The following is a 15,727-nucleotide window of genomic DNA, read 5'->3' as shown; positions in this document are numbered from 1 at the left end:
CCATATAGGGTTTTAAAGGTCAGCACCAACACCTTGAATTGGGCCCGGTAGACAACTGGTAGCCAGTGAAGATCTAATAACACTGGGGTAATGTGATCCCAGTGACAGCTATGCGTGATCAAGCGTGCCACCGCATTCTGTACCAGCTGTAATTTCCGGACCGTTTTCAAGGGTAACCCCACATAGAGCGCATTGCAGTAATCTAAGTGAGAGGAGACCAGGGCATGTATCACTTGGGGGAGCAGATGACCAGGAAGATAGGGTCGCAGTCTCAGTATCAGATGTAATTGATACCAAGCTGCCCGGCTCACTGCTGTAATCTGAGCCTCCATGGACAGCTGGGAGTCAAGAATGACCCCAAGACTGCGGACCTGGTCCTTCAGGGGCAAATTTACCCCATTAAGCATAAGGTCAGTAATTCCTAATTTCCTTTTATCTCCCACAAGTAATACCTCAGTCTTGGACATGGTGTTCACAGCCAACTCCGGTGAGGATTTAAATGAGAAATAGAGCTGAGTGTCATCTGCATACTGATGACACTGCAACCCAAAACTCCTGATGATTGCTCCCAGCGGTTTCATATAGATGTTAAATAGCATGGGAGAGAGGATAGAGCCCTGTGGCACTCCACAATGAAGAGGCCAAGGGTCTGAAACCTCATCCCCCAATGCCACCCGTTGCTGCCTATCCGAGAGATAGGAACGGAACCACTGCAAAACAGTGCCTCCTATTCCTAATCCCTCTAGGCGATTTAAGAGGATACCGTGGTCAACGGTATCGAAAGCCGCTGAAAGGTCCAGGAGGACAAGGAAGGTGTATTCACCCCTATCCAATGCCCTCCTCATATCATCCACCAGAGCGACCAAGGCTGTTTCCGTTCCATGACCAGTCCTAAAACCCAATTGGTATGGATCTAAATAATCCGTTTCCTCCAAGTGTGTCTGTAACTGCGAAGCCACCACCCTCTCAATCACCTTGCCCAAGAATGGTAAGTTAGAGACTGGGCGAAAGTTTTTTAACTCCTGGGGATCCAAGGACGGTTTTTTTAGGATGGGCTTTATTACCGCTTCCTTGAGGGCTGATGGCATTGCACCCTCTTGCAAGGATGCATTCACCACCGCCTTGATCCCTTCGCTCAGTCTCTCTTTACAGCTCATGATGAGCCATGAAGGGCAAGGATCAACCAGACAGGTGGTTGGCTTCACAGTACCGAGCACCTTGTCCACTTCCTCAGAGAGAAGAGGCTGAAACCGATCCCAACAGACCGGAATGCAACTGGCCAACTCTGGCCCACTTCCTGTCTCCACGGCGAGCAGAATTGTGCTCTTCAGATGTTCGATTTTATCGGCAAAGTGTTTAGCAAAAGTATCACAGGAGATTTTAGAATGTTCCATGGGTTCCTGAGCAACTGGACCGACCAGGCTTCGGACCACTTGGAACAATCTCCTGGGACAACACTCTGCCGATGCAATAGAGGCAGCAAAGAAATTTGTCTTTGCTGCTTTTGTTGCCACCTGGTAGGCAGCTATTGCTGCTCTAACCCGTGTCCGATCGTCTTCAGTGCGAGATTTCCACCACTGGCGCTCAAGTCGTCTCACCTCCTGTCTCAGACCCTGCAACCATGGCGTGTACGATGGTGCTGTCTGAGTTCTATTCAGTGGGAGAGGACATTTCGGAGCCACCCGGTCCACCGCCCCAGTGATCTCCTTATTCCACTCCATCACTAGGGATTCGACCGGGCATCCTTCAGTCAGCTCCATATCCCCCAGCGCATTCAGGAATCATTTGGGCTCCATCAGGCGTCTGGGGCGGACCATCCTAATAGGTCCTTGTCCCCTGCGGAGGGCGTGCGGCATCGAGAGATCTATATTCACCAGATAGTGATCTGACCATGACACGGGGCTAGAAGAATTTACCCCCATTTTCAGAGCACTTTCCTCCCCTCCCGAGACAAACACAAAGTCGAGAGCATGACCGGCTACATGGGTAGGCCCTATATTACTAAGGTGCAGATCCCAAGAAGTCATGGTTTCCATGAAATCCCGAGGAGCTCCTGTGAGGACAGTCTCGGCATGTACGTTGAAATCCCCCATCACCACAAGGTTGGGGGAGAGCAACCGCACCGCCGAGATCACCTCGAGCACCTCAGTCAGGGATTCTGCTGTGCAGCGGGGTGGGCGGTACACAAGTAGAATCCCTAAACTGCCCTTTGGGCCCAACCTCCAGTACATGCAATCAACAAACTTGGTCTCATGGAGAGGGGGTCTGGCGAAACACAAAGATTCCTGGTAGATAACTGCCACTCCCCCTCCCTGCCTACCAATCCTCGGCTGTTGTGCATATCGGAAACCGGCTGCACACATGGCCTCAAGTATAGGAGCTGAGGCCTCATCCAGCCATGTCTCCGTAATACATACCAGGTCTGCGTCCTCATCCAGGATCATATCATGGATGAGTGATGTTTTTTGTACCACAGACCTGGCGTTACACAGCAGCAGTCGAAGATTGGATGGAGTTCTGCTTCCCCCAGTTATCTTCTGGTGGTCAACAGGCCCGGAACAAGGGATGGATATTAAGCATCTATCCCTAGTTCCCCAACGCCGGCTTGGCCTGTTGCCCACGTCTCTCCAGAGTCTGCCGCCTAGCCTTTGAATATTGTGGCTCTCCACCCTCCCCACACTATCCCCCTCCGGTCTACACATAGCTCCCTTCTATACGCCAACAGGCAGGCCTACTCCCTAAAAAACAATAAAAAATAAAAATAAAAATAATAAAAAATACAAATACAAATACAATAAAAATACAATAAAATAAATAAAAAAGAAAGCAGCAGCACAGCAGCAAGAGCAGCAGCCTCTCCTTCCCTTGGCGGTGATGGTCTCTTCCTCCTGCAGGCACTGGGTCTCCCAGGCCACCTCAGCCAGCCGGCTTATGTATCCCTCCAAAGAGGGACAGGTGGTGAAAATCAGTCCTAGCTGGCTGGGTACCTGGGGCCTGGTCCTGCCAGGCAGAAGTCCTACAGGGAAGGGCGGTGGAGGTGGTGGTCCCACAGCAGCAGCAGCAGCAGCAGCAGCAGCAGCAGCAGCAGCAGCAGCAGCAGCAGCAGCAGCAGCAGCAGCAGCCTCTCCTTCCCTTGGCAGTGATGGTCTCTTCCTCCTGCAGGCACTAAAGTCATTCAGGAGATGAACCAGTTCCAACTGTTTAAATAATCAAAATAATTTTTCATGATGTGCCAGAATCACCTCCACCAATGATTAAGATTGTTTATTTTTTTTCTTTGTCTTTTATTACAAATTGCAGGGCCTTAGGCCATCACAAAATAAATAAATAATATACAACAAAATTTATTTATACAATTTAAAACAAATACTAATAAATTTTAAAATATAATAGAACAACAACTTCTATTATTCTAGAGAGCTTCTATTTCACGTAACGTTCTGAGATAAATTTAGCTCGTAATTTCTGGGCTGCTATCACAAACGGATACTCTATGAGTTACCTCTGGATTTAAGTCGGACATTAATAAAAATATATTATCAGCTTCGGTGAACAGCCCATTGTTGTCTAACCACATCTTTAAGAACTTAGTTCTAAGGTTCTGATAAATTGAACAGTGAAACAATATGTGTGGCAGATCCTCCTCCCCGTTAGAGCCGCAAATACATTTTCTTTGGTCCTTTGGGATACCAGATATCCGACCTTCTCTATCAGCATTAGGCAAAGTAAAAAAGCGTAATGCAGTAAATGCATGTCTAAAGCTGATGGGAAGGGGCTGTGTCAAGTAAGGAGAACAATTGTGATCAATTTTAAATCTCCAATACCATGGGGCCACTCGTGAGTTTAATAAAGTTAAATGGTCTAAATACTCGCAATGTTGGAAAACAGCCTCACGTAATCTTTTGTTTGAACATAGGGAGTTGAATTCCTGTATAGTTATATGGTATCTATGTAATAGATCATCTAATTTACTCCCCCAAAGGTTAAGTATAAATGGATGGTTAAGACAAAGATTTAAAATTTCCTTGTCCTGCGGTGTATTAAGTGATCTCAAAAACTTCAAAAGTGTAAAATGAATGTGCGCACTCAATGGAGGAAGGCCAGTCTCAGCTCGAAGCATTGCAGCTGAAGTTCCTGGGGGGAGGGATAATAGACGCCTAAGAAAGTTAGTCTGGATGGTCTCTAAGGATGAAATAATTTCATTATCTCATCCCCAAACTGATACACCATACAGAACCTGTGGGATTACTTTAGACTTAAATTTTTTTAAAGCTGGTAGAATCAGATTACCTCCAACAGAGCGATAAAACTTTAAAATTGCTCCCACCGTTTTTGCCGCAGTTAGCTTTATAGATTGCAGATGGCTTTTCCAAGAGAGGGTATCCGAAAAGTTTACTCCCAGATGCTTATATACACGGCACTGTTCCAACTGATGGTCTGCCATTGACCATCGGTGTCTAACTTACCGAAAACTAAAACTTTCATTTTTCCATAGTTTACATTCAGCCTTTCTTTTATACAGAGATCCTGGAGTCTTCTCATCAGCTTTCTTAAGCCGGTAGGGACTAATGAGAGAAGAACCATATCATCAGCATAAAATAATGCGGACACCTTCCTTTGCCCAATAGAGGGAGGGAAATATTGAGGATCAGATAGTTCAGAAATAATATTGTTTAAAAACAAATTGAAAAGCAGAGGGGCTAAAAGACACCCTTGCTTAACACCCCTCTCTACCGCTATCGGGTTCGTCATATCTCCATGTTGGTTTACTCTAACTAGGGCAATGGTGTTAGTATATAACCCTTATAAGATATAATAAATATATAACCCTTATAAGATATAATAAATATATAACCCTTATAAGATATAATAAACGGCGATCTATTTTCATATTATATAATTTGGTCCAAAGGATATTCCTATCAACAGAATCAAAAGCTGCGGCCAAATCGACAAAAGCCACATACAGATGCTTTGTAGGGCCAATCATATTCTGTTTTGCCAAAAAATAAAGAGTTAGACAATGGTATATCGGAGAGGAACCTTTTCTGAAGCCAACCTGTTCGGGATGTATAAGCTGATTTGAATCCACCCATTGTTCTAACTTTTGGAGAAGAAATTTACTATAAAGTTTAGACGCCACATTTAATAAACTAATTGGGCGGTAATTAGAAGGTTCAGAAGGGTCACTTTTTTATAAATTGGGACTATGATATTCCGTCTCCACCCCGTGGGTATGATTCCAGACTCATTGATTCTGGAAAATAAACGTGCCAGGATGGGAGCCCACCATTCCGGAAATTGCTTAAATACTTCAGGCGGGAGAAAATCCTCCCCAGGAGATTTACCGTTTTTCAGAGAATCAATGAGAGATCTGATTTCTTCAGTAGTGACTGAGGGCCACACTGGCACCTTCATAATATCGATGTCTGGTATAATAGAGTCAGAAGAAGATATTGAAGAATAAAGTCTTTGAAAATGGGCATACCATGGGATTCCATAAAGGAAGCCACAGACCTGAACTTACAAGATCTGAACAGGGTGGTTCACGACAGATGCTGTTGGAGATCACTGATTCATAGGGTCGCCTTAAGTTGTAGTCGACTTGAAGGCACATTACAACAACAACAAACACCTGTAGAAGAGGGTACTGCTATTAAGAGCTGGATTACTACTTCAGTGGTCTCCTCGTTCAGATCTATCCCATCTTCCCAAATTCTCTATTTATTGATCTTCTCTGTCTTTGCACTTAGAGAGAGGCAAGGCCTAGAGGGGGGGGGAGAGGGAGTGCACTTCATGAACCCCACCTGCAGAATTTTGTCCCCTTAAATATTAGACGGGCACCACCTCTGTTATCTTTTTGGTGCCTACTGAAGACCTTCCTCTTTCAGCAAGCCTTTTAAGTAGAAACCTAATCCCAGTCTGTGTCTGCACTGGAATTAATTTTTAAGATGTTTTTAAAGCTTTTCAAAAACTACATTTTAAAAGATGTTTTGTTTTAATATGTTTTTAAGGATGTTTTAAAGTCTTTTTAAAAATGTTTTAGAGTGTTTTTAGTGCTTTTGTTTGCCACCCTAGGCTCCTATTGGGAGGAAGGGTAGGATGTAAATCTCATAAATAAATAGTAACTTTATATGTTTAGATGCTCAAGTAACGTTGATAGTGTGAAGAGTATTACATATTGGGAGGTTAGAGGGACCTCTCACACACAGAGTGGGACGTTGTAGCTGTTTGAAAGAGATCCCTACTTTGAAACATAAAGTACACAGGGGCCTGGTAGCAGAGAATAAACTGTGGTAACTCTCAGAGGATGCTTGTCATAATTCGTAAAATCTTGGGTACAAAGGGGTAGTCAAACATTCATAATAGCAACATTGTGTGTAATTGGAAAATGTGATCTGCTGTTCAGATTGCTATTGGTATGAAATGCTATAGTGTCCAGTTGCATTTGAACAATTCTTTTAAAAGTCATTCAGATTCAATGTACAGCTTTTGTATACAAAAATAGGTAACTGAAATTGTAGATAATCTGTTGCTTATATTAATTGCCTCTTATAATGGACAAATTGAAATTTCATTAGCTTATTTGTTACAAGGCATGTGTTCTATTAACTGCTCAGTAATGTGCTTGAAAGAAATCTCATTGGAGTCATTGAAGTCCTTTCACTGACTTTCAAATCAGTTTTTGGCTTGGGTCCCAAATGAACCTAAGCCCCCTTTTTAATCTTTGAAACACTGATCTACCTTCAGTATCATAGCTGAAGTGAATATAGTTCCAGACACATTAGAGGACGGGCTGGGTTAATACTATGTCATAAATCACTTTCCTTCCTTCCAGGGGTTTAACAAGGATAGATGTCAGGTGTAGCATCTTGCCACTTAGTCATGATTTGGTGACAAGGGCCTGCTGTTCAAATATTAATTCAAAGTAACACTATTGCCTGTTTTGCAGTGCTGCCAAGCTACTGGACAAGAATCTATACTCTGTCAGCACCCCGAATCCTCTGCTTCCTTCTCCTGCAAGTCTTCAGCTTGCTCAGCTGCAAGCCCAGCTTACCCTGCACAGGCTAAAATTGGCTCAGACAGCAGTCACCAACAACACAGCAGCTGCAACAGTCCTGAATCAAGTTCTCTCCAAAGTGGCCATGTCTCCGCCACTGTTCAACCAATTAAGACATCCTTCCATGTTTAACTCTCCTCAGGGACATATTGGTGGGGTGGGAGCTACCAGCACTAGATTCCCACCTGGTGGAATACATTTTTCAACACAAAATCCCTCTTTGGCAGTACCAGGTGGAATTCTGGGATCTGTAGGTAATGTTCAAAATCAAAACCCAAACACTGTGGTCATAAATCCTTTTGGAGGTGTAATATCTCAGACAGCTGGACAAGAGACTGTAGTTATGGGACTAAATAAGACTGGCATCTCCTCTGCTTCAGGTGGATTTTATGACTATGGTAAACAAGTATTTCCCTCTGATGCTGAACAGTGCAGCCAGCATGGCTTTGTGACGAGTGGGTCTCATTCAGTCCCAACTTCTTCTGGAGTTGGAACCTATGATCGCCATTTTGGTAAGCATGACAACCAGCCAGGATTTCAGAAAGACTTTTATGGAGTGACTTCTAAAGACCAGCACACAGCTGGTGTACAGTCTTTGACTTTTGCTGGTGATCCACATAATTCTCATCAGATTATAAATCAAAAAGGCGAGGCAGGTCCTGTAATACATGAAACTGAAACAAAGCAGTGGGAAAATCCTTCTACTTTCCCTAACCAAAATAAGCCTGACACCATTCCCAATGCCAGCATGTGGTTGTCAACAAATGTCCCATATGAAATAAGAAACGATCTCTACAACCCTGAAGAACCAACGCCTGACACAAAATTTAGTGCTAGCACTCCTCTTCCTTTCAACAGAACCAAAAGCAGTATACAGAATTTCAGTAACTCACGAATGAGACAGAAGCAGGAACCAGATTTGTCAGTGAGACCTCTTCAGTCTCATGAGCTGAATGACTTTCATAGTATAGCACCTATTTGCTTCCCTCACATCTGCACCCTATGTGATAAGAAGATTTTTGATCTAAAGGTACGTTTTTTTCATTCAGAATTGGGCCTGCTTCTAATACTTGATAATGTGGTTCAGTAAATTAACTCCAAGGCATTCCTGATACCAGTTGTGTAAATCTCTATTAGTTTTGTTTACATTGTGCATTTGTTTTTAGTTGTGGGTTGTTAACATAGTTCTTGGGAATTCTTAATTAGTTTCTGAGGGTCAGCCTAGTTTCTTCCTTCATGGTAAGAATGCTACTAGACAAATTATATCACCTGTCCATTCTCACTAGAGTTGTTTAGATTTTACTTAAAGAAATTTAGCCAACAATACTTAGAAGAATGATTAAACCTGAGTCCCAGAATTTAGATGGAACTTGTGAAAAAAGCAGCTTAAAACATAAGGGGTTGTAGTTGGCGCTAATCCTACTCAGAGCAGACCCATTGAAGTTAACAGTCATGACTAGCTTTGGTTCGTTAATGTCAGTGGGCCTATTCTGAGTAAGACTTAGTTGAATACAACCCAAGGTCTACAATCCTAAGCGTATTTGTGTATCATTAAAATCAGTAGGGCTTGCTTCCAGCTAAATATGCTTAGAAACATTGTTAGTTGTACAGTAAGCAAATTTATAGTATACACAGATGATTTATAAATGTAGTTTTCCTTATACTCAAAGCACTTTTGAGAGTAGAGCTATAGTATTCTGATACTTAATAATATTTAATAAAGATCACATATTAAAGCAGAAAAAATAATCTTGATTCTGCAGTGGATGGGTTCATGGATAGGTGCCTCTCATCCAGTTGTCATAAGTAAGGCCATGTAAACCCTGTCAAGTTGTGCCTCATGTATATGGAAGCCCAGCCCTGGTAGTTTATTTTGCAAGATGGCTGTACTTGTAAAATGCTGTGCTTTCTCCATGAGAATGGATTATTAATGGAGTAAAATTTCCTCTGACGGGGAAATTGTGTCCTTAATAACAAAACTGATCAGAGAAATCGCTGTCCCAAAGTGTAGCTCCTGATCTTGCCATGGTACTCTTGCAATCTATCAGCTTTTAGTACCACTTCCCAGTCCCCAAGTGATATGCTTTTAGAACCTGATTCATATTTGTGAGCGAGTGGAAGAGGGCATCATATTGATCCCCAGGAAGGTGAGAAATATAGTTCGACATGATGAGAAAAGAAGGGGGGTTGAGATATTTTTCAGCTTTGTTGTCAGTGACTCTTGTGCTAGGAAATGTTTATAACTGAACAAATATTTTTTAAAACATACATACATTAAAATAAATAGATTTTTGAAGTTTTATGGGCACTCAGTATATTCAGCATTTCGGAAATATAATTTTTGGCTACAAGTTAACATAACCTTCCTTATTTTTTCTTTTAAAAAACAAAAATGTTGCAGTCAGGAAACTTAGTGTTATATAATTTTGTTGTATTTTGAAATTAAAAGTGTGTATGTAGCCTGATCACCAATTCTGCTGCACTGTAGGACACTGTACAGATAGGCATGGGGGAGGACTTCATCCGGTCCAAATTTTACAGTGGATCAACCTGATCTAGTGCTCCTGGGCTTGCTTGTGAAGCAGAATGCAACTCCTAATCAGACTACACATTTCTCCAGAATTTGTGGTGCTATTTTGGTGCATGGAAATGTGCACAAAAACAATATTTTACGTAAACAATGTGTAGAAAATGTGTATTTTATGAATGGATGCATTGAAAATTGTGTAATTCATGTGGAAAGTGTGTTCTGAAATGCATACCATTTAAATGAAGACTTTTGGTGTATTTGTTCAACAAATCTTAATAAAGTGAACAAATGATTAAAAGTTTGAATCTCACTAAAATTCATTTTTTGCTGGCAAGTAGTACCAATTACTGCTTTATTGTAATTTTAATGTATTTTTATTGTATACCACCTTGTGATTTCAAAAGAAATACAATATATGAATAATTTAATAAATAATAAAAATAACAAAGCAGAATAGAACAAACCTACAACTGAGCACCACCAAGACTGAAGTGGGATGGACTTAGGCTGCTTGGTCTATCTCAGTGTGCAGACATGGCTCCCTTACCCCAAAAATCCCAGTCTATACTAATGGTTCAGAAAATGTCCTGTTCTGTTGCTGTGCTCCTCCAGTAACACTGCCGTTAATGTAATGAGCAGTTCCTGCAGCTGGATGGTTTCTGGACTCCAGCTATGCAAGGAGGTTACGGGTTTTGAGGACCTGGGTCTGAGTGTCTGCCTAGTGCACATATGCAGAGTTAAAGTGGGTCAGATCTGTATCATTTGGAATAATTTCATGTCAAACCTTATTGGCTCATAAACCTGAATGGTATACAATTAATTTGGGCCATTCATAGACTGTATTATATAAATAAGCCTGCTGTATGAATTTTCTTCTATCTTTCCAGTATTTTATATTTTTCTCAATGTTTTCACATAGGACTGGAATCAGCATATTAAAGGACATCTTCACATTCAAAAATGCTTGACTTTCTCAGAGAAGTGAGTGTTAAGTATGGAAACAAAGTTGTGCCTGTAATAATGTGACTAATATAACAGTTATTTAGTAACTTCAGTAATATATGTTTATTGTTGTGATCTAGTCATAAAACATCTCAGTCATAAATACTATATGGATGTAGATTCTAGCAATTTACACAGGAACCTTTTGCAAATAAATGAATGTGTATGTTTTGAATCACAACACATACATGACAAACATGACATCAGGATGTGGCCTTGAGTACTGACGTCCTGTTACTTGTCTTGCAAGAAATTATATTGGCAAAGGCAGTCTCACAGATAGTGCTGTTCTTACTGGAACAAAGAGGATGTACACTGAGTCTAGATACAATTTCCATCTGAAACTCCTAGCTTCACTCCTGTACTATTTTTGACAGTCCTAACCATTATTTTGCCACTCCAGATCATTTGCATTCTTGATGCTTATAGGCTGAAGTTGTTGAGGAAACTTCAGGGAAGCAAACTGTAAAAATGCCCTATAACCTAATCCTAACATGGCACTGCTATAATACCAGTGGAATAATAGAATAAGTTTATGATTTCTGATAGCAAGTCCTAGTTTTTCCTAGTGTAGCTGAATTTCAACTTTTTTCCTTTTCTTCTAGCACAGACATATGTTGTTCAGCAGAAGGAATGTTGCACTCTTCTTCTCCAAATAATGCATCTGTGTTTAATCTTTCTGGTACTGAAGGTAAAATTACATAATTATATATATACAGTACATTCCTGTATGTGTCTATTCAGAAGTAAGCCCTGTTGGCTTCAGTGGGACTTTGCTTCCAGCACAGGATTGCAGCCTTAACTTTTTTTTAAGTTGGTATATAGTTGTAGCAAATGGGCTTATTTTTCATTTGATGTTTATGGGTACATGACATAATAGCTAAACTTTATTTATGCTGGAAGTTTAAACATTTGTAACATTCTGGAACAATATTTATGGGAACTAAGAGTAAATATACATTTGGATATACTTATAACTTTTGTGATCAAGCCACTCCAGATGATGATGATGATTTATTGCATTTATATACTGCCCCATAGCCAAAGCTCTCTGGGTGGTTTAAAACAATTAAAAACATTAAAAACAAATATACAAATTTAAAAAACACATTTTAAAAAGCATTTTAAAAGCACATGCTAAAATGCCTGGAAGAAGAGGAAACTCTTGACCTGGCGCCAAAAAGATAACAGGCGCACCTCATCAGGAAGATCATTCCATAATTTTGGGGCCACCACTGAGAAGGCCCTCTCCTTTGTTGCCAGACTCCAAGCTTCCCTTCAGAGTAGGCACCCAGAGGAGGGCCTTTGATGTTGAGCTTAGTATACAGGTGGGTTCGTGTCGGGAGAGGCGTTCCATCAGGTATTGTGGTCCCAAGCCATGTAAGGCTTTATAGGTTAAAACCAGCACCTTGAATCAAGCACGGAAACATACAGACAGCCAATGCAAGCAGGCCAGAATCGTTTTCATATGTTCGAACCGTCTGGTCCCTGTTACCAATCTGGTCGCTGCATTTTGCACAAGCTGCAGTTTCCGAACCGTCTTCAAAGGCAGCCCCATGTAGAGCGCATTGCAGTAATCTAACTTGGAGCTTACCAGAACATGGACATCTGAAGCCAGGTTATCCCTGTCCAGATAGGGGTTTAGCTGGGCCACCAACTGGAGTTGGTAGAAGACACTCTGTGCCACCGAGGCTACCTGAGCCTCAAGTGACAGAGATGGTTCTAGGAGAACCCCCAAGCTACAAACCTGCTCCTTCAGGGGAAGTGCAACCCCATCCAGGACAGGTTGAACATCCACCATCCGGTCAGAAGAACCACCCACTAACAGCATCTCAGTCTTGTCTGGATTGAGCTTCAGTTTATTGGCCCTCATCCAGTCCATTGTTGCAGCCAGGCACCAGTTCAACACATACAGCCTCACCTGAAGAAGATGAAAAGGAGAAATAGAGCTGGGTGTCATCAGCATACTGATGGCAACGCATTCTAACGCTCTGGATGACCACACCCAACGGTTTCATGTAGATGTTGAACAGCATGGGGGACAGAACTGACCCCTGCAGAACCCCATACTGGAGAGTCCAGGGTGCCGAGCAATGTTCCCCAAGCACCACCTTCTGGAGCCGACCCGCCAAGTAGGAGCGGAACCACCGCCATGCAGTCCCTCCCACTCCCAGCTCAGCCAGATGTCTTTAATAGCAACTCCTCGGATAATGAACTAGATCATCTGCTCAGGATGTCACATATTACCTGAATCTGCTGGGCATACGGACAAAGGGAAACTCCCCATAGCTGTGCCAGTGTTGCTAAACTCTAAATCTTTTAAATGAATCTAAGCCTTTTAAATTAACAGTAATAACAACAACAAAAGTCTGATTTTATTCCAGTGACTGCTTATTTCCTTGATGTTTTTATTTGATGTTTTATAGTAATTTACTGTAATTGAATTAGTTGGCTTATCTGCTAAAAATTATTTTATACTGCTTCAATATAAATATTTTTCAATTGATTTAGATTTATTATATGCAGATTTACTTTTTAATACACGTTCATCACTCTGGAAAGTTTTAAAGTTGAAAAATGTTTTTTAAATCCTTTAAACAAATAAAATCTGAATTCAGACATTTTGAAACTCTGAATCAGCCCACCAAGCACCCATGGCTGATTGGTCTCTTTAGGATCTTTGTTAGAAAAGGCAAAAAGCACAACTCATGCCCCATCCAGTGGTGCTACATTGAAAAAAGCTGCGTGAAGAGATTCAGTAACAGACAAATATGAGTACTTCTCGACACAGTGCATCGTTAAACCATGGAGCTCACCATCACAAGCTAGATGGCTTTAAAGGGGGATTAAACAAATTAAAATTAAACAAATTTATCATGGATGATAGGACTATCAGTGGCTATTAGTCATGATGGTTATATAGTACCCCCAGGATCAGAGGCACTATACCTCTAAATACTATTTCCTGGGGAACATGAACAAGAGAGTGTTGCACTCATGTCCTGCTTATGGGCTTCCCCTAAGCATCTGGAAGGCCACTGTGAGAACAGAATCCTAGACTAGATTGGTCTGATCCATCAGGGTTCTCCTTCTGTTTCTGCTGGGCAAGATGAACATGACCATAATGGATATCTTATTTTAACTTGATGCCTCAGTTGCAATTCACTGGGATCAGTAAATCTACCTTTTCCCCTTCTTTCGTCTGTAGAATGATTCAATTTCGGAAGAGAAAAAATGGGCCACCATAGCCTATAATTAGAAAAAGAATGCTTTGTAACATGAGCATATGCCTCAATAAACATGAAAGGATGAGACAGGGTTTACTTTCTCAAGGAAGAAAGATATTTAAGAAATAGTGCATCTTCATTGTTGCTGAATGTGTTCCATTTCTTTAGATTACTCTTTAAATGCTGGGTCATCATACAACTCTTCACCTTCATTTGGCCAGCCAGGTTCTACCTTCCCTTCCGTACCTTCTGGAGTAAATGTGAGTATATCACTTATTAAGTACAGGATTTAGCTCTTGGCAAACATCAAGGTTTGCTTGAACAACATTAAAACAAGATAACTCATTACCTTGAATGACTTAAAATATTTCTAATTAAGTTCTGAATTGCTGGTCCACATGTATCTTTGGGTTGGGCCCATACCCCTTCCACAGTCACATATATGGTTGGTCTGTGTTTCAGTAATATGTAGAAATAGAAAATATAATAATTAAAAGGCTTTTAAAGCCATCTGCTTCAAATGGTGTTTGATGTGTTTTTTGGACATGTTGCTTTTTTTGTTTGTTGCTTTCTTTTTTAATAAATAAATAAACAAACACTAAGAAGCCTCAAATGCTGCAACCTTTCCTCATAGGGAGACACTCTATCCCCTTGATAATATTGGTTGCCCTTTTTTGAACTTTTCCAGCTCTACAGTGGTGAGGCGACCAGGACTGTATGCAGTATTCCAAATGTGGTCATGTCATAGATTTGTATAACAGCATTATGATATCGGCAGTTTATTTTTTATACCTTTCATAATGATCCCCAGCATGGAATTTGCCTTTTTCACAGCTGCTGCACATTGGGTCAACATCTTCATTGAGCTATCCATTACAACCCCTAGGTCTTGTTCCTGGTCAGTCAGCGCCAGTTCAGACCCCGTGAGTGTATATGTGAAATTAAGATTTTTTGCCCTGACATCCATCACTTTACGCTTACTCATATTAAACTGCATTTGCTATTTTACTGCCCATTCACTCAGTTTGGAGAGGTCTTTTTGGAATTCTTCACAATCTTTTTGTTTTAACAACCTGAACAATTTAGTATCATTAGCAAACTTGGCCAACTAACTGCTGTGGATCGTTTATGAACAAGTTAAAAAGCACAGGTCCCAATAGCAATGCTTGGGGGATTCCACTTTCTATAGCCCTCCATTGGGAGAACTGTCTGTTTATTCCTACTCTCTCTTTCCTACTACTTAACCAGTTCCTGATCCACAAGAGGGCCTTTCCTCTTATTCAATGATACTTTTCACCACTTTTTCCTGGGACGGACATTAGGCTAACCAGGTTGTAATTTCCAGTACCCCTCCCCCCAGATCCCTTTTTAAAAATTGGTGTTACATTGTCTACTTTCCAGTCTTCAGGTATGGAGGCTGATCTGAAGGACAAGTTGCATATTTTTGTTAGAAGGTCAGCAATTTCACATTTGAGTTCTTTGAGACGTCTCGAGTGAATGCCATCTGAACCTGGTATTTTGTCAGTTTTCATTTTGTCTAATAGGCTTAGATTGTCATCTCTCATCACCTTAGTTTGTTCCTGCAAAATAAGTTCAGGCACAGGGATCTGCCCTATTTCTTCTGTTGTAAAGACAGATGCAAAAAATTCATCCAGCTTCTCTGCAATCTCATTATCCTCCTTTAGCACACCTTTGCTTGCCATCCAAGAGTCCAGCCACCTCCCTTATCCTGCTACTAATGTATTTAAAGATTTTTTTGTTGTTGGTCTTCATGTTTTAAGCAATGTGTTCCTCATATTCTTTGTTGGCATCCCATATTAACTGTTTGCACTTCTTTTGCCAAAGTTTGTGTTCCTTTTTGTTCTCATTTGGATAGGACTTCAATTTTTGAACGAAGCTTCCTTGCCT

At 41.1% G+C, this 15,727-nt stretch overlaps 1 protein-coding gene across 2 annotated transcripts in view; it reads left to right on the top strand.

The window, feature by feature from the left end:
- Positions 1-15,727, top strand: part of RBM20 (RNA binding motif protein 20) — a 199,120-nt gene that overhangs the window by 140,707 nt on the left and 42,686 nt on the right. For both annotated transcript variants that reach the window (XM_061636024.1, XM_061636023.1), the window contains exons 2-5: positions 6,953-8,090; positions 10,510-10,571; positions 11,198-11,283; positions 13,988-14,079. In XM_061636024.1, coding sequence (XP_061492008.1) covers positions 6,953-8,090; positions 10,510-10,571; positions 11,198-11,283; positions 13,988-14,079 — 1,378 coding nt within the window. The remainder of the gene's footprint in view (positions 1-6,952; positions 8,091-10,509; positions 10,572-11,197; positions 11,284-13,987; positions 14,080-15,727) is intronic.

The sequence above is a fragment of the Rhineura floridana genome, chromosome 7, assembly GCF_030035675.1.
Source record: "Rhineura floridana isolate rRhiFlo1 chromosome 7, rRhiFlo1.hap2, whole genome shotgun sequence".
NCBI classification, from domain to species: domain Eukaryota; kingdom Metazoa; phylum Chordata; class Lepidosauria; order Squamata; family Rhineuridae; genus Rhineura; species Rhineura floridana.
Note: the sequence above shows the minus strand (reverse complement) of the source record. Positions and strands in the feature narration are given on the sequence as shown.